Below are 18,293 nucleotides of genomic sequence, written 5' to 3'. Positions count from 1 at the left end.
TGCAATCGATGCTGCCAAAACTAATGTTCCTCAACTGTCAAATCTCGGGCATAGCTTCACCGTTACACTGGACACGGTATCTGGCGCCCTCGAGCGGTTGAAATCATCTACCGGACATGGTCCAGATTGTATTCCATCGCTTCTATTGAAAAGATGCTCATCAGCATTAGTGTTACCGTTAGCTACAGTCTTCAATAAGTCCCTGACAACCGGAGTTTTCCCGAACAGTTGGAAACAGTCATATGTGTTTCCCGTGCATAAGAAAGGCTGTAAACAGAGTGTCGCTAATTACCGCGGGATCGCTGCACTGAATGCTGTAGCTAAACTGTTTGAGCTCATCGTACTCGACGAACTTGTACATATTTGCGCACATTATGTTTCGCCCAATCAACATGGTTTTGTACACAAACTGTTGGCGAACGTACGCCAGCGCGCCTCTACTATTTTGGCCTCTCTATGTGATCGGTCGCTGTACCCCTCGCCGATAGGTACCATAAGCAGGTATGACGGAATGACAGATTCCACACGGTGACATCGGTGAGTCCGTACATGAAGTAAGAGAAAAAGAAGAACAAATATGCTAGAGAAAAATGCAGGTCATGTCGTAAATACGATAGATGTTTAAAGAGAAGCAGTGAAATTTATTATAATACGGTGAATATTTGTTATTTTAGCTATCTAGTGAATTATTACTTGGCAGGTATTTGCGAGCCCATTGAAACATGAATTCCTATTGAAAAATTCTAATTTAGTTTAATCCAGTTATCAGGAGTGAAACCTAAAATTATATACTTGCACTTAACCTAAATTTCCCATTGGAGCTTATGAACTAGATTGTACGGAGAAATAGTACGTTTGAAGTGCAGACCTGAATACGAATCCGACATAGACATTAGACTGGTTCACGAACTGACATTGACTGGACACAGAAACGGGACCAAACGTGAGTTACACTGAATCTTTATTACCTTATTCGCTATGAGACTTAATTGGGAAAACTATATATATACAAATTATGTACACTACAACGAGTTCCTACAATTGCAGGAAAATAATAACTCCTTTTACTGTAAACTCCAAGTAACGGTCGTTTTATTCCTGGGTTATTATTTCGGAAACCTTCCGCTGGCTGTTGGCAATTTCCAATAGTTTATTATTTTCGTTTATTTACGAAAACGAATTTCGCGTCAAATTAGTCATGTCAAATCGAACCCTACGGTCGGGAAGAGTGGTTGGTGATGCTAAAAGTGCAAATCTCAGTGCAAATGGTGGTGTGCAAGTGGTGGTCACGGCTGATCCGGAGGAGTCTCATCCCGGACGAACATGCCAGGTGTGTCGTGGACTGGATTCAGCCGAAATGGTGCAATGCGACGTGTGTTCCAAATGGCATCACTTCCAGTGTGTAGGAGTCACGCAGCAGATAGAGAATTTTCCCTGGAGTTGTGCCAAATGCGAATCTGCGAAAGGTGTCCAGGAAACCAGTTCTACTGCGGCTTTTCTTCAGCAACGAGGTGGTCCATCGTCCAAATCGAACCAGCAGCATCCACAGCAACGACATCAGCCGCAGCGACCTGAGATAACAGCTAGTCAACTAGGTTTATCGCTTGCCGCCAACGAGTCAAACCAACCCAAGGGAGCAGATCAAGCACCGTTCGTCACTTCGCTGCAGTGGATTGTGTCTCCGTCTCGAAACGGAACCAAGGCCTCATCGGTGTCTTCAAGTCGATCTTCACAAGCTCTCGTTAAGCTAAAGCTTCAAATGCTGGAGGACATGCGGAACATCGAGCGGTGTGAAGCAGAGCGACAACGAGCAATCGCAGCGGAGGAAGCTAAAAAGGAAAGGGCATTCCTGGAGCAGAAATATCAACTGTTGGAGCAAGCTATGAGTGAAAATGGCTCGTCTAAGAATGGATCAATGAGCAGAACGCAGAACTGGATCGCATCTACGAACGCGGCCCGCGGTGTGCCCATCGCCTCCAATGTTGAGAGCCAGATCGAACCGACCATGCACGCTGGTAAAATGCAACTATGGAACCCAGCAGTTGCACGGATTGGTAGTACTCGCTCATCGCTACCAGAGCCTAATCCCCCTGATCCATTCCCAGCACCGGAGTCCATGCTGAGCTACAACGTAGATCCACCGGCTTTGAGTGCCGGAATGCAACAGTTAGCTCTCGGCACAACAAGTCAAGCTCCATTACAGGAACAGTATCAACCCATCCCAAGGGTTGAACCTTCGCGACGGGTTTCCATGGCACAGTTGCCTTATTCAGGTAGAGTGGCTGCACCTACCATCGTCCACAGCTCGGAAGAAGATCCGTTGCATCGGTTCTCACGTAACCCACCGGTTCCAGAGTATCAACGATTTGTCCCAGTCTCGAGCCGGCATTCGGTTCATCAGCAAAATCATCCTCATTCATCTACGTTGCGAGGCCACCAACTCTACAATCAAGATCAAGAGGAAGTAGCTGAACCGTATTCGATCTCACGCCAGCAGTTGGCCGCCCGACAAGCTATTTCAAAGGAACTTCCAACCTTTTCTGGAAATCCAGAAGAGTGGCCTCTGTTCCTATCTACCTTCAATAGCACCACCGCTCTGTGTGGATTCACCAAAGAGGAAAATATCGTCCGCTTGCAGCGAAGCTTGAAGGGTCGAGCGCATGAAGCAGTCAAAAGCCGGCTGCTACATCCATCGAACGTCAGCGGGGTTATGTCGACGCTCAAAATGTTATTTGGGCAACCGGAGGTGATCGTCCATTCCATGATGTCTAAAATCAACTCCCTTCCCGCATTGAGGGAGGACAAATTAGAAGCCATCGTAGATTTTGCCGTTAGCGTTGAAAACTTCTGCGCAACCGTCGACGCATGTGGATTGGATGAATACTTCTACAATATGGCCTTCCTTCACCAACTCGTCAACAAGCTTCCACCATCGATCAAGTTAAATTGGGCGCAGTACCGATTATCGCTGCCTACGGTCAATTCACAGTCTTTCAGCAGCTGGCTCTACGCTCTAGCAGAAGCTGCTAGCGCTGTTACTATTCCGAACACCACACTCGAATCCAAAACTCTGCGTAACGACTCACGCACAGCCAAGAAGAGCAACTCCTTCGTCAATGCTCACACCCAGGAAGTATCAAAAGGCCATCGCTTCGCAGCGCTATCCAACGTGAAAACTGCAGCCGATAGCTGCCTAGTTTGCAAAGGAAGCTGCAAATCGATCACCAAATGCACACGTTTCCTGGAGTTCTCTCGCGATTCTCGCTGGGCGACGGTTCGAGATCTAGGGCTCTGTCGCCGGTGTCTACGCCAACATAAGGGTGGATGTCAAGCCAAATTGTGTGGGAAGAATGGCTGCGAGTTGAAGCATCACGAATTGCTGCATAATGACCAGAAGAACACATCGCTGCCGTTGAATACTTTATCGACCGACACAAGCAAATTATCGCCGATCCAGCGTCAAGAACCTATACCAGCTCCGAACTTGGGCGAGCACGGATGCCATTCCCATCGGATTACCACTAGTCAGGTGTTGTTCCGCTACCTACCCGTAGTGCTGCACGGTAAACACCGATCAATTGAAACATTCGCCTTCCTGGACGACGGGTCCGAGCTCACCTTGCTCGACAAGGAACTGGCGGATGAGCTACAACTTGAGGGAGATGCGGCCCCGCTATGCTTGCTTTGGACTGGAGGAGCGAAGCGTCGAGAGGACGACTCAAAGAATGTCAAGCTTGAGATAGGTTCAAAACACGACTCCAAGATGTACACCATGCAAGGGGTACGCACAGTTGCTGAATTACTCCTTCCGACACAGTCTCTAAATGTCGAAGAGTTGTCTGAGCTATATCAACATCTCAAAGGTCTTCCGATCACCTCCTACCAAGATGTCCGGCCAAGAATTCTCATCGGAATGAAGGATCAGCACCTCAGCCTTGTTAAAAAGAGCCGCGAGGGTGCACTGCACGAGCCGATCGCTGTTAAAACGCGGTTAGGTTGGACAATTTGTGGTGGAGGGAGTCACAACAACGCCACCAATTTAGTACACTCTGTGTTTCACATCTGCGCCTGCGGCCCGTCTTCGGACGAGGACCTACATAAAATGATGAAGGAATACTTCGCAGTAGACAGCTTGGGAGTTGTTCAACCGAAAAAAAGTCTCGTCTCGGCAGAAGAAGAACGAGCGCAGAATCTGCTCGAAAGTCGCACAGTGCTGAAGGGGAATCGCTACGAAACTGGCTTGTTGTGGCGCTACGACAATATTCGGCTGCCAGACAGTTTTCCGATGGCCCTCCGGCGACTGCAGTGCCTCAAGAAGAGAATGGATAAAGACTTCCAACTGGCGGACGCCCTCAACAAGAAGATCATCGATTTCGTCCAAAAGGGCTATGCAAGGAAGGTGACCGACGAAGAACGTTCCCAAAATTTCCATCGGACGTGGTATCTACCTATATTTCCGGTAACGAACGCCAATAAGCCAGGCAAGATCCGAATGGTGTGGGACGCCGCTGCAGTAGCCCACGGAATATCCCTAAACTCCGCGCTACTCAAAGGACCAGATCAACTCAGCGGGCTGTTTACCATTCTGGTACAATTCCGGGAAGGCCGGGTCGCTCTAACTGGAGATGTGCGCGAAATGTTCCTGCAAGTACTCATGCGTCCAGAAGACCAGCAGTGCCAGAGGTTCCTCTGGTATGATGAAGATGGGACCCTCTCCATATACGTTCTCCAGGTGATGACATTCGGGGCCTGTTGCTCCCCTAGCAGCGCTGAGTTCGTGAAAAAAACCTAAACGCCGAGCGCTTCAAGGGGGATTACCCAGCGGCGGTTGAAGTGATCCAGAAACGGCACTACGTTGACGACATGCTGGTGAGTGTGGCAACAGGGAAAGAAGCTGTTGAACTCGCCTTGCAAGTGAAGAAGGTACACGCAGCTGGCGGCTTCGAAATCCGTAATTGGATCAGCAACTCCAAATGCGTCGCTGAAGCCTTAGAGGAGAACAACACTGAAGAAAAACCTCGATCTTTCACCGGAATTAGCCACGGAAAAGGTGCTTGGTATGTGGTGGTGCACCGACGTAGACACCTTTACCTACAAGGTTGGGTGGGACCGATACGGCCGAGCGCTGCTGGAGGGACAACACCGGCCAACAAAACGACAAATGCTGCGTGTACTTATGTCCGTGTTCGATCCGCTAGGGTTAATTGCCCAGTTTCTAATGTATTTGAAAATACTGCTTCAGGAAGTCTGGCGCTCCGGCATCGGCTGGGATGACCAAGTAAACGAAACCATTTTCGAAAGATGGCAAACCTGGCTCAAAGTCCTTCCTACAATCGAAAAGATCAGCATTCCTCGGTGCTACATCAGCGAGTCAAGCATCCACTACGGAGACATACAGCTTCACACGTTCGTGGATGCAAGTGAAAACGGTATTGCGGCAACCTGCTACTTACGATTCAAACATCAGGATGTTGTCGAGTGCAAAATTGTCGCCGCCAAAACCCGTGTCGCGCCGTTGAAATTCCTCTCTATACCTCGCCTAGAGCTTCAGGCGGCCCTGGTCGGCTCTCGACTTGCCCGAACACTCTCCGAAGCCCTCACGATTCACATTACCCGTCGTTTCTTCTGGTCTGACTCCCAAGATGTCCTGTGCTGGATCAGATCGGACCACCGCCGTTACTCATCATTTGTAGCGTTTCGGGTTAGCGAAATTCTCGAGCTGACGGAGATGACTGAATGGAGGTACGTTCCCACCGATCTGAACGTTGCGGATGATGGAACAAAATGGAAAGGACTTCCAAATCTGAAGCCCCAAGCGAGATGGTTCAACGGCCCACAATTTCTGTATCTCGCCGAAGACCATTGGCCACGAACGTCGAAAGGCTCAGGCACCACCGACCTCGAACTCCGTCCTAGTGCAATGGCACACTTCACCGCATCCGATCCCATCGTACAAGTGAACGATTTCTCCAATTGGGGTCGATTAGTTCGAGTAATTGCATTTGTGCAACGTTTCTCCAATAATTGCAAATTGAAGCGCTTGAAGAAGTCTATAACAAGCTGCCCTCTTTCCAGCTCAGAAATAAGCTTGGCTGAATCATATCTACTACGCCAGGCGCAGTTGGAAAGTTATCCCGATGAAGTCGCTCTTCTCCAACGATCGCAAGATGAGTCGACGCTGCCGCTTAAAACTTCGTTACCAAAAACAAGCCCGCTGCACCAAAAATCACCTTGGCTGGACCAGAATGGAGTTTTACGAATGCGAGGCCGCATCACCAACTGCGATTACGCAACTGAAGACGCCAAAAATCCAATTATCCTTCCACGTGACCACCCAACCACCAAATTGATTATTGCACATTTCCACCAAAAATTCCACCATCAGAACCACGAGACCGTAATCAATGAAATTCGACAGAAATACAGTATTCCGAAGCTACGCACAACCTTCACCAATGTCCGAAATAACTGCCAACGCTGCAAAAATCACCGAGTCATCCCAAGAGTACCGATCATGGCAGATCTACCGGCAGCTCGACTACATGCCTTCACACGCCCCTTCACCCATGTAGGCGTGGATTTTTTCGGACCATACGAGATCGTCGTCGGTCGCCGAGCAGAAAAGCGTTGGGGTATGCTGGCCACTTGCCTTACGACCCGCGCAATTCATATTGAGGTCGCCCATTCACTAAGCACTGATTCATGCGTTATGGCGCTGAGAAACTTTATATCGCGAAGGGGGAGACCTAGAACCTTTCACAGCGATCGAGGTACGAATTTCGTCGGGGCCAACCGAGAAATCAAAGCAGCGGAGAGTACTGTCGATCATGAAGAAATGATGAAGGAGTTTGTGGATGCAGAAACCAGTTGGCATTTTCTTCCTCCTTCCTCGCCGCATATGGGCGGCAGTTGGGAGCGCCTCATCGGCTGCGTGAAAAAGAATTTGCTAGCCATTCTCCGAACAAGAAACTTGACCGATGAAGTGCTGCGGAATCTGTTAACAGAAGTGGAGAACACCGTCAACTCCCGACCTCTGACACATGTTCCTGTAGAAGACGACTCAGCACCAGCTTTAACACCCAACCATTTCCTGCTTGGGTCGTCTAATGGAGTGAAACCACTGTATGCTATGGATGATAGCGCTACAACGTTACGCCAATGCTGGCGATTATCTCAGCTTCAGGCCAACCGGTTCTGGCAAAGATGGGTCAGCGACTATTTGCCTGAGATAACTCGACGCACGAAATGGTTCACCGATACGAAGCCGATAGAAACCGACGACGTGGTAATAATTATCGACTCTAGATTTCCCCGGAATTGTTGGCCAAAAGGACGAGTGATCTGCATTCATCCTGGACGGGACGGCCAACCTAGATCAGCGACGGTGAGGACAACCCGCGGCATCTACGAGCGACCAGTAGCCAAGTTAGCCGTGCTAGACGTACGGCGCGTTAAGGATTAAGCTGGCCATGCGGCCATCGTACCTGGGGGGACTGTTGGCGAACGTACGCCAGCGCGCCTCTACTATTTTGGCCTCTCTATGTGATCGGTCGCTGTACCCCTCGCCGATAGGTACCATAAGCAGGTATGACGGAATGACAGATTCCACACGGTGACATCGGTGAGTCCGTACATGAAGTAAGAGAAAAAGAAGAACAAATATGCTAGAGAAAAATGCAGGTCATGTCGTAAATACGATAGATGTTTAAAGAGAAGCAGTGAAATTTATTATAATACGGTGAATATTTGTTATTTTAGCTATCTAGTGAATTATTACTTGGCAGGTATTTGCGAGCCCATTGAAACATGAATTCCTATTGAAAAATTCTAATTTAGTTTAATCCAGTTATCAGGAGTGAAACCTAAAATTATATACTTGCACTTAACCTAAATTTCCCATTGGAGCTTATGAACTAGATTGGTAAACCATAGAACTACCTAAAAATCATACAATTACTTAAATCTACTCTAATATTATAGTACGGAGAAATAGTACGTTTGAAGTGCAGGCCTGAATACGAATCCGACATAGACATTAGACTGGTTCACGAACTGACATTGACTGGACACAGAAACGGGACTAAACGTGAGTTACACTGAATCTTTATTACCTTATTCGCTATGAGACTTAATTGGGAAAACTATATATATACAAATTATGTACACTACAACGAGTTCCTACAATTGCAGGAAAATAATAACTCCCCTTACCGTAAACCCCAAGCAACGGTCGTTTTATTCCGGGGTTATTATTTTGGAAAACTTCCCCTGTTGGCAATTTCCAACACAAACGTTCTAGCACCACCAACTTGTCATCGTACACTTCGTTCATCATACGTGAAATGGAAAAAGGTCAACAGGTAGACGCTATCTACACAGACTTGTCAGCAGCTTTCGACAAAATGAACCATGAAATAGCTATTGCTAAATTTGATAAATTAGGTTTAAATGACAGGGTACTTACTTGGCTTCGATCATATCTTACCGGGCGCAGTATGTCTGTTAAACTTGGTGATTATGTTTCGTCGTCATTTCCAGTATCATCAGGTGTTCCCCAAGGTAGTCATCTCGGGCCATTCCTTTTCTTGCTGTACATGAACGATGTCAATTTCATCCTACGTTGCTTTACTTTGTCGTTTGCTGACGACTTGAAACTATATTACGTGATCAAAAGTCCACAAGACGCCATATTCTTGCAGCAGCAACTCGAAGCTTTGCAGACTGGTGTCGTCTCAATCGCATGGTACTTAATGTAACTAAATGCTCCATAATCTCATTCGGTCGGAAGCAATCGCTCTATCAACATGACTATTATTTAAACAATACGGAACTGCGCCGAGAAACTACTGTTAAAGATTTAGGAGTAATGTTAGATTCCAAGCTGACTTTCAAGAATCATATCTCCTATATCGTGGCAAAGGCCTCCTCGCAACTAGGTTTCATCTTTCGTTTTGCCAAACAATTCCGAGACATATACTGTTTGAAAGCTTTGTATTGTTCAATAGTGCGTCCCTTAGTAGAATATTGTTCCGTAGTGTGGTCTCCGTACTATCAAAATGATATTTACCGCATCGAATCAATTCAACGTAAATTCCTCCGTTTTGCTCTCCGTTTTCTCAATTGGAGAAATCCGTTAAATCTACCCAGCTACGAGAACCGATGCAAACTAATTAACTTAGATCTTCTTCAAACGAGACGCGATATCGCAAAAGCATGTTTTGTAGGTGATTTGCTGCAGGGTTATATTGATTGTTCAGAGTTGCTTGAAAAATTACAGTTAACACTTGTAACCGCCGTCTCCGATCACAATCATTTTTGTATTCCAGCATATCAAGAACCAATTACGGTTTAAATGAACCCATTAAGAGTATGTGTCGTGTATTCAATAGATGTTATGAAGAGTTCGATTTCCATGTATCTCGTGAGGTTAACAAGAATAGAATTAAGATTATTATGTGTTAGATTTTAATTATTTTGCTTAATTTTAAGTTTGTCATTGGGGTGTTTTTTTTAGCCTGTTGACTGTATCAAATAAATCAAATGGGTAAATCAAATGGGGCAGATCGGCAACGAACAACAGTTACGGCATTGAGACATTGATCCCGGATTTTTTAAACGGTATGGTTTCTATGCTGGACGGTTGATAGGCGACTATCTATAGCGTTTGGTTGGACTTATATTTTTTCGGAATGAGTAGCGGAACAATCGATCTCCTCTAGAACTTCAGAGAAGGAGGTTTCTTCACAGCATCTAGATCTGTTTTTCAAGACGTTGTCTGAGTCAAGCTCACCAATACTTTGAAGAAATTTGGTTTAATCGGCTCGACTGCGCTGGATAGAGGCTGTAGGGGTTTATAATAGGTGAAGATACTTTTGGTAATTGGTAGAAAAGAATTTCATTGGGTTCATTGTCGTAGAAATCTCGGCTACCAACTGGAATGCCCGTCTTCAGCGTCTCCACTTCAGTGTGACTCGACTTTTGTGCAAAATAAAATTCAAGTGATTCGTAATGAGGCTTTTGTTCAAGTTTTCCAAAATGGTTGTTGTGAGTCTATGTTGATCATTACAGTACAAAATATCTTGGATTGATTTTGAGCTCACAGTGCTTTGAAAATGACAACAAAACATTTAACACGCGATGAATTAGTTCATAGTTGCTTAGTCCATCTGATTGGGCCACCCTATGTAGCCGCAAAAGCCACGTTGTTTTTGCCAAGATATGAGAATCAGGCAGCTAGTAGCGGACGGCAAGGGTAACAAGACAGGAGGACTACAGTCCCTTTACTATAGTCCGGCGAATGCAACACGCTTTTTACTTGATAAAAACTATAAACACCCGCACCAGATTTGATTATAATGCTGCCCAAAAAATGTCATATTTTTTGCGGCGTAATGCGCACTTCAATAAGATCTCGTCATTCTATCAGCCATGTGCCAGTCTGTTGCGAAGTGACCGTAGACAGGCATGGTGAATTTTTGATTCGGACTGCGTGAGTTTGTTGAACGAAAAATAACATCGCAATTGACTTGGCGGGGCACGGGTGCAGATGAACTCGCATTCGGGGGCACTTTCTACAAATATATCTTCATTATTATTGACTGCTATAATAGAAATTAGCTTATATTTAATTCAGCACCATGCGTCAGCGCCTGCGGTAGTTTAGTGCAGTAAGTAAGTAGGAACGCGCAGCTCGGTGACAGTCCTGTGCAGTATCGTCTAATGGGCACGGTCAGACAACAGCGCGTTTCTGACTTGACCGCTGAGATTATTACTCGGTGGAGATGGATCGCATGGCGACTATTTTTAGACTTAAATGATGATATTCATTGAAGCGGCGTCGTTATTAAACACGGAAACATTTTCGAAAATATAACACGTTCTGCAGATGAACTGACAGACTCTCTGGATGTTATGTGTGCTGTTTGTCATTGCAAATGGGGAGATAGGAATTGTTTGCCAATGGCTTAGTCAGTGTTTTCACCCTTTTGACTGATGATTTGTTCTTCATTTGCCATTTACTGGTATGGTTAGCAATGGAAAATCCCCAACTTAATTTTGTTGGCTGACAAATTTGGATACATTGTGATATAATTATTGTACGACAAATCAGGTTTTTCAGTTAGCAAGTCCCTGCTACAACTGATAATGCCAAAAGAAAAATTGCCTTATTGCATTCGAATCAACAAATTTGTTCCAATAGTTGTGAAATTTTACAAAGAGAGATTAATAAAGAAGAACTATTCTATTCATGCGTATATTCTATTTTTAATCGTATTCCTATTTAATGTGGTTGTTTTTGCTTACGCTCGGGAATGATCAATATCATGATTTGCCAGTGCTAATACAAAACCCAAATGTAGGTGGAGTACTTTTAGTCTTCACAAGTAAATTTTGACGGTATTCTAGCATGTACAAAACGTTAGTTACGGTAAGTCGCTTTGGCCACGGAACTTGACATTTTATTTTATCCCCAACAAATTAATTTCTTGTGGTACCAAAATTCTCCTAAACTCACCGTCGTTGGCCTGAAGGAATTTTTCCTTCAACTGATTAAAATATTCCATAATTTTATGAAATGCATTCCATTATAGAATCTCATGAAAATCAATCAATATTTATAGATATCAAAAGAATAAACATAGGGTCATTTGCCAATTATTGCACACCTAAGGGAACAGCCAATATATTTTATATGTCTGAGACAGATAGAACCACTATTTTCATAGAATGTATATCTAGTATCCGACCTTTTCGATTTAAACATACTATGTATATTTAATTTAGGTACAAAATTTGGGTATAAAGTCAAGAAACACTGATTTTGAAACACACTTTAAAATTCAATTATTGCACAATAACATAACCTTCAAATTCTATTATTGCACACTTGATATCCAATTATTGCACATTGTCAAAACCGCCGTATCCAATTATTGTATACTCGCCGTGACTAATTATTGCACAGTTTATTTCAATTTTCATAATCAGCTAGATCAGCTAGAATGTGACTCCAGGAGGATTCAAAAAACAATAATAATCATAATAATAAAATCAATTATATTTATCCCTCTCCCTCCCATGGTGTCAATAGAGCACTATCAAAATTTTTACCGTCTAACCTTCATCGAATTGTTTCAACAAAAAAGAAATATTTGGCACATCTTTATTGTTCCATTAGACTGCAAATATAATCAATTTTGTGTCCAAATAGGGAAACTATTGAAAACAATCAAATAACTATTGATTTGCGATCAAAAAACTTTTTTTCGTTTTTACTAATCTGGATTATGCCAAATAACTTTTGTTCGAAAGTGATTCCATCTTATTGAAATATTCGTCGTGGTCGTGGGCGGGAAAGGGTTACTATCCTTTCAACCTTTAAAGCATTACATAATCTATGGATGGTACCTAAAGAACTGTTGTAGAATGTTTGTTTTTTTTCAAGATTTTGTTTTTTATAGATATTTTTTGGTTTCAATTAAATTGAATGTTGAAACAACAAAATTTTGAAATCTATTCTCTCTCTTCTCACTTCTCAGTGCTTTCATAGAAATGTATGAAAAATAATTCCCTAAGGAATATCCACAGTTAATGATTCAAATAAAACTAAATAACAACATTATTTATTTCAGTTCCTTTCAAACAAAACAAATTCATTCAAATTCATCATCATTTTTACATATTTTCTTCAGTCCTGTAAACTTTCTATTAATCCTTCACATTTTCATCGCTTGGCGCAACGCGCTTCCGATTTTTCTTCGGTCGATTTGGTTTCAGAGTTTTGGTGTTACCCTGAGCCACTTTCTTCGACTCCTTGAGGCGTTGCTCCAATTCACGTTCTTTCTTTTTCTCTTCCCTTAGCTTCATACGATCCTGTTTCTGTTGCTCTCTCAACTCTTTCTTCAAAATTCGTTCTTTCTGCTTCAATTCTTTTTCAAGATTAAGCCGATCTCTCTCCTGTTGTTTTTCTCGAAATTCCTTCATTCGCTCCGCTGAAGTAAGAACAAAGTGTCGCTTGTGTGAGTAGTTTCGTTTAGCATTTTTGCGTTTCGGCGTTTGAGGCAGCTTGAAGAATGCCGAAATACTGGTCCTACGCTCCGGTTTCCCATTGTTAGTTATGTCTTTCAGGACTCCCTCTTCTGGGGTTTCTGGTGGTTGCTCCGTGATAGGCGTACTTGTAGGGTTCACAATCATGACATGCTGGGTGATGGGAACAACATCATAAGATACCATAGATGCTTCAAATGAACTCCAGTCATTTACGGTTTCTACCGTAACGTCCGCTATCGGAGACCTTTTCTCTACAGTACCATTCGACTCAACAGTCAACGGTTCCATAACTGTCTCGTCATTCGCGAACTCCATCGTGGCCTCATGGATAGTAGAAGATAATGGCACGATTGGTTCCAATTGAACTGCAGCTTCGTTATCATCGCCACAGTCCTCATAAATTGAAGCGTTCATGCCGGATTCATTGGCACTATTGATTCTTCCATCTTCGTCATAGTCCATGAGAATCGACTTATAGATGTGCAGAAGTGCCTTCTCAGAATCTTCCAGGATATTCTCTCCAGCTTGACCAACGAACGATTTGACTCTTGTGGTATTAAACATCCTTAAGCATCCTTCGATGTTACTCATTTTGATAGGTACAGTTTCATCGGACGGTGAAGAGTCAGTGACGACGTCATCTCCTTGATTGCTTCTAGCTAGGCACCGAGAATAGTCTACAGCATCGGCGTCATAAGGATATAACCCACACTTTTGAAAACCAGATCGTACGATGGGTTGTGAAACTCCTTGATTAATTGCTTCTTTCAACACTCCTCCGAAATCCAGGATTGTGAGCATTCTGCCGTCATTTTGCATCTTCCATTCATCAACGCACTTATTCCAGCTATTTTTCAACGGCTTAAAAATAGCAACGTCTGCTGGCTGCATAATATGAGTAGCATTTGGATATAACGCGATGAGAATGATACCAAGCTCGGCGCAAGCTTCTGCTGCTTCGAATCCGGTATGAGATGAATGGCCATCAACGAAGTAGATCACGGGAAACGGTACATTGCGACGTACCAGGGAAGGATGCAATTTATTTTGAATGTGACCTACAAAGTTGTCACCGTCCATCCATCCTCTTTCCGATTTGCCGATGCCCCAATCAGGATCAAAGCTCAGACAAAGTTGCGGAGAAAGCCGTTTATATGGCAATATGACATCCGGGGCATACATGTGTCCATCCGCATCAAATGTGAACAGCACTGTAACATTTTTCTTGGCGTCAGCTTGTTGGACCAAATAAACGTTGCGATTGCCCTTTGAGGCAACAACAGATTTTGTACCCGGATCCAGAAGAAACATCGTTTCATCGCCGTTCAAAATACGCCGTGGATCTGTGAGTACGTCTTCCAAATTGTTGTCCCTCAAATACTGCCGGATTTTTTCAAACCAAGATCGTATATCTGATTCAGCAACGGTGGCAGCAGCCATGGTGACGTTTTCCGGCTTACGAATAGATAGTTGCTTGTGGCGGCCTATAAACAGCTGCAGCCATTTGAGCCCTGAAATAAACACATTGAATACCTAGTTATTCACTATCAATATTAAAATCGTAATAAACAGATTCACCTGGCCTGTTGTTTTTAAATGGATTTTTGCGGGGATTCTTTTCGAGGAACGCTTTTACTCTAGAAATTAGAGCGTGTTTAGTGATAGGGAATCCACGGCGCTCCATGCCTTGGATCCGCTTCACCACATTTAGTTCTTCTTGCAGCGTTAGAATTGTATTTGGGCCTCTGCGGAACTTCTTTGTCCATTTAGATCCGAGGCGAAACTTTATCGTCGATTTTGGAACACCGTAGCACCTGGATGCCTGACCTAGAGTCATTCCTTTTGATCTTACAGCAGTAACGCTCTTTTGCATTGCCTCTTCCGTGTATTTTTTCCGGATCTTGGATGGCAAAGCAACTGGCGCAGTGAGGCTAGAAACCGACGGTAAGGAGCTCTGAAATAGATGTTTTTCTCTCGAACATTGCTTAGGATAGTATGAAACGCATTTACTTTACCTGTGTATCCATGGTTCAACCCGGAATTCCGTAGGATCAGCAGAAAACTTTCATCCGCTGCCACACACCAATGATAAACAAAACACTCTACCGCTGCTGGTGGAACTGTCAAATATTTTTGCACGGTGAGAAAATAAGGTTATGGTGTGTGCAATAAAATAGGATCGATGAATTTTATTTGGTCCAATTATTGAACAGTTTACTAAAATAAGTGGTTTTTTAGGAAAAGTCACTATTTATGTTACCAAATCGTGAGAACTTACTTTGTTTGTTGGATTTCTATCAAAATATACCGTTAAAAAGGTACACATGGTGAAATAAACCTTATTTCGTGATGCAGAATTCTTAGCTTTTTGACTTAAGAAACCCATTCGTATTCACCGGTGCCGTAATAAATATTTTCTTTGGCATTTAAAAATTCGAAAAAGTGCCCTGATTTTGAAATAAATTAATGTATCTGAAACAGAAAGCCTCAATATTTTAGGAAAAAATGCTGACTTTCATTAATGTTTTCTAAATCTTTGTAAATAAAGCAATGTATACACAGTGTGCAATAATTGGGCGGTGTGCAATAATTGGCAACTGACCCTACGTCCTGTTTCCTCAGTAGATTCGTTCAGCAGTTTCGGTCAATCCGTAAACAGGAATATGTGGTGCCGCCATTGGAGAGAAATTAAAATCATAGAACACTTGATGGGAACTTGGGTTGCAGGTTTTGTGGTTTCTACACACGAAAATAAAAATTCGTTCGACCTTGCTGACCTCGACATAATTGCCCATTAGCAATGCTTTCGGGAAATGAGGGCTTGACATACTGCAGCTTGACGTAGATCTTGTGCCAAAGTATTATTGGAACGTTCAACATAAATACCTTTCTATTTTAAAATCAAAAGTGTGTCCAAAATAACGTAAACGAAAATATTCTTCTTCATCGAGGTTATAACGACATTGTTGCCGTACGTATTATAATGGATGTCACTTTTGTGTTCGTTTGTCGGTTCACGATCCATTAATAGATCGAATATTCTCAGCACAGACTGTTGAATATGACTATTTCTATTGATTTTTTGTATGCAACATCTATATTTTTGTCCCCAATTTGTCCCATCTTTGCTGGGTTTCCTATTCATATGCGATTGTGGGCAGTATACATCTGAATGGTCGAAGAATCATTTCAGCCGTTAGCATAGCTTCATGTACTAGTAAATCAGTTCGATTACGATTATCCACTCTCTTTTTTTTACGAAAGTTATCTTAACTGCATTGCCTCTCATGTGAACCTTTCCCATTTATCGTTGCAGGTCGGAAGCGCTGAGTTTATGGCCCCGGAGGTGGTGGACTTGTTCGTCGGCGAGGAGACGTACTACGACAAGCGGTGCGATCTGTGGTCGCTGGGCGTGATTGCGTACATCCTGTTGTGCGGGTATCCGCCCTTTTCCGGCAACTGCGAGAACGACTGCGGCTGGAATCGGGGCGAGAACTGTCGAACCTGCCAGGAGCTACTGTTCGAATCAATCCAGGAGGGACGATTTAGCTTCCCGGAGAACGACTGGGTAGATGTTAGTGAAGAGGCTAAAGACTTAATCCGTGGGCTTTTGGTCAAGGAGGCGCCCAAGCGCCTCAGTGCCGCCGCGGTGCTCAACCACCCGTGGATTAAAATTACCGATGAAGGTGATTGCATCGATGGCGTCAATTCCGATGCAATCAAGGAAAAGCAGCGCCGACGAGTATTGAAGACACCGGTTATTATCCGGCGGTAAGTGTTTTCTGATTAACTCCTGTAGAATGTTTAATACCTACCTAATCGATCTCAAATCAGTTTCGAATGTCGTTTCTGCAAAACATAAAATTGGCATAAAAGATTTTCAAAAACGTTCAGATGTTTATACAAAATTAATTAGATGTCGGTTTTATTCAATATACAGGGTGGCCACCGAACCGGGAAAAACGGGAAAAGCGGGAAAAAGACGGGAAATTGATGTCACCGGGAAAAAAAGCGGGAAAACCCGGGAATTCAGCACATGTACCGGGAAAAAATAAGTTTTCGTCAAATTATATTTAAAATTCTTTTATTTTTTTTAATAATGTTGATAAAAGGAAAAAAAAAACTCTTCAATGTTTATTACTCAGTCACATTCTGACTGAATTATTTGATTTTAGTACATGCTGTGTGATACCTAATTAAGTAAGGTAATGAGGTAGTTTTTTTTTCAAATCCAGTTTGTTATGTTTTGTAAGTTCATTACGTAGTTACGAGGCAAGCTTAGAAGCGAATATCGAAATTTTCATTCTTTCATCTTTAAGTTATTCTTTTAATCTCCAAGCTCGTCTTTAGACGAAGATACTTCTATTATCGAACTCGAAACAAAAAATGAATATGGTGAATAATATATATTTTGATACATGATATATTTTGATAATCAAAAAAAATGTCATTTGTTGATACTTCGTGATTATGTCTGTGATATTTTACATTATTACAGTTTAGTGTTTTTCCCAACTAACCTAATATAATTTAAGGTTATGATGGTAAAAGATATACTCTAAAATATGTTTTAACTTGTTTCTCGAAAAATAAGGAATAAGTTCCAAAACATTGAAAATTACAATATTATTATATTGAATAAGAACGTTCAAACTTCTCAATAATAGATACAAGATTTTAATTTAATGATTAGAAATCTGAAAAAAGAAAACAAAATTCTAGAAATTTGAAATGCAGATTCAATTACGAACTGAATGTTTTGATTGCCCAAAAATGTGCCTAAAACTATTATAAAAACAAAATAATGATTTTGTTCGGAAACAAAGATTTGGGACTTCGGGGTAAATCTGTGTTCAAATTAATTGTTTTATAATTTTGTAGATTTTTAGAAAAGCAATACCAATAACTATGATGAGTTTATACACTGCTTTACTTACTGCATTGCTAAGTTCTCTAAGTTAAGCACATTGATTTAATTCGATTTCGAGAAATGTGTCTTTTCTCACATAATCTTGCGATTATTTCTTCATCAGATATATCAGTTACTTAGGAAGGTCTCTGAAGAGCTGATCATTATGTCCTATTAGTTGGAAGGTCAAGGGGAAAAATAAATATTAGAATGAAAAAATCAAAAAACTTCTCGGATTTGTTAAAGAATGTTTTGAAAATTCTCAAAATTATCCGAATTTTATTTTGTTGCCCCCTCAAAATATTATTTTTATGCAAAAAATAAAAGATAAAAG

General features: G+C 42.5%; 1 protein-coding gene and 1 long non-coding RNA gene across 2 annotated transcripts in view; both read left to right on the top strand.

Moving 5' to 3' along the window:
• Positions 1-18,293, top strand: part of LOC134205380 (serine/threonine-protein kinase MARK2) — a 91,111-nt gene that overhangs the window by 60,164 nt on the left and 12,654 nt on the right. Inside the window, exon 4 of the mRNA XM_062680604.1 lies at positions 16,367-16,821. Within this exon, the coding sequence (XP_062536588.1) occupies positions 16,367-16,821 (455 nt within the window). The remainder of the gene's footprint in view (positions 1-16,366; positions 16,822-18,293) is intronic.
• On the top strand, positions 7,042-8,257 carry LOC134207794 (uncharacterized). The gene is made up of 3 exons (XR_009978425.1): positions 7,042-7,784; positions 7,847-7,921; positions 7,981-8,257. It is a non-coding gene; the product is annotated as an uncharacterized LOC134207794 (long non-coding RNA).

Source organism: Armigeres subalbatus, chromosome 1, assembly GCF_024139115.2.
Source record: "Armigeres subalbatus isolate Guangzhou_Male chromosome 1, GZ_Asu_2, whole genome shotgun sequence".
Classification (NCBI taxonomy): Eukaryota; Metazoa; Arthropoda; class Insecta; order Diptera; family Culicidae; genus Armigeres; species Armigeres subalbatus.
This window is presented reverse-complemented; position numbering and strand designations above follow the sequence as displayed.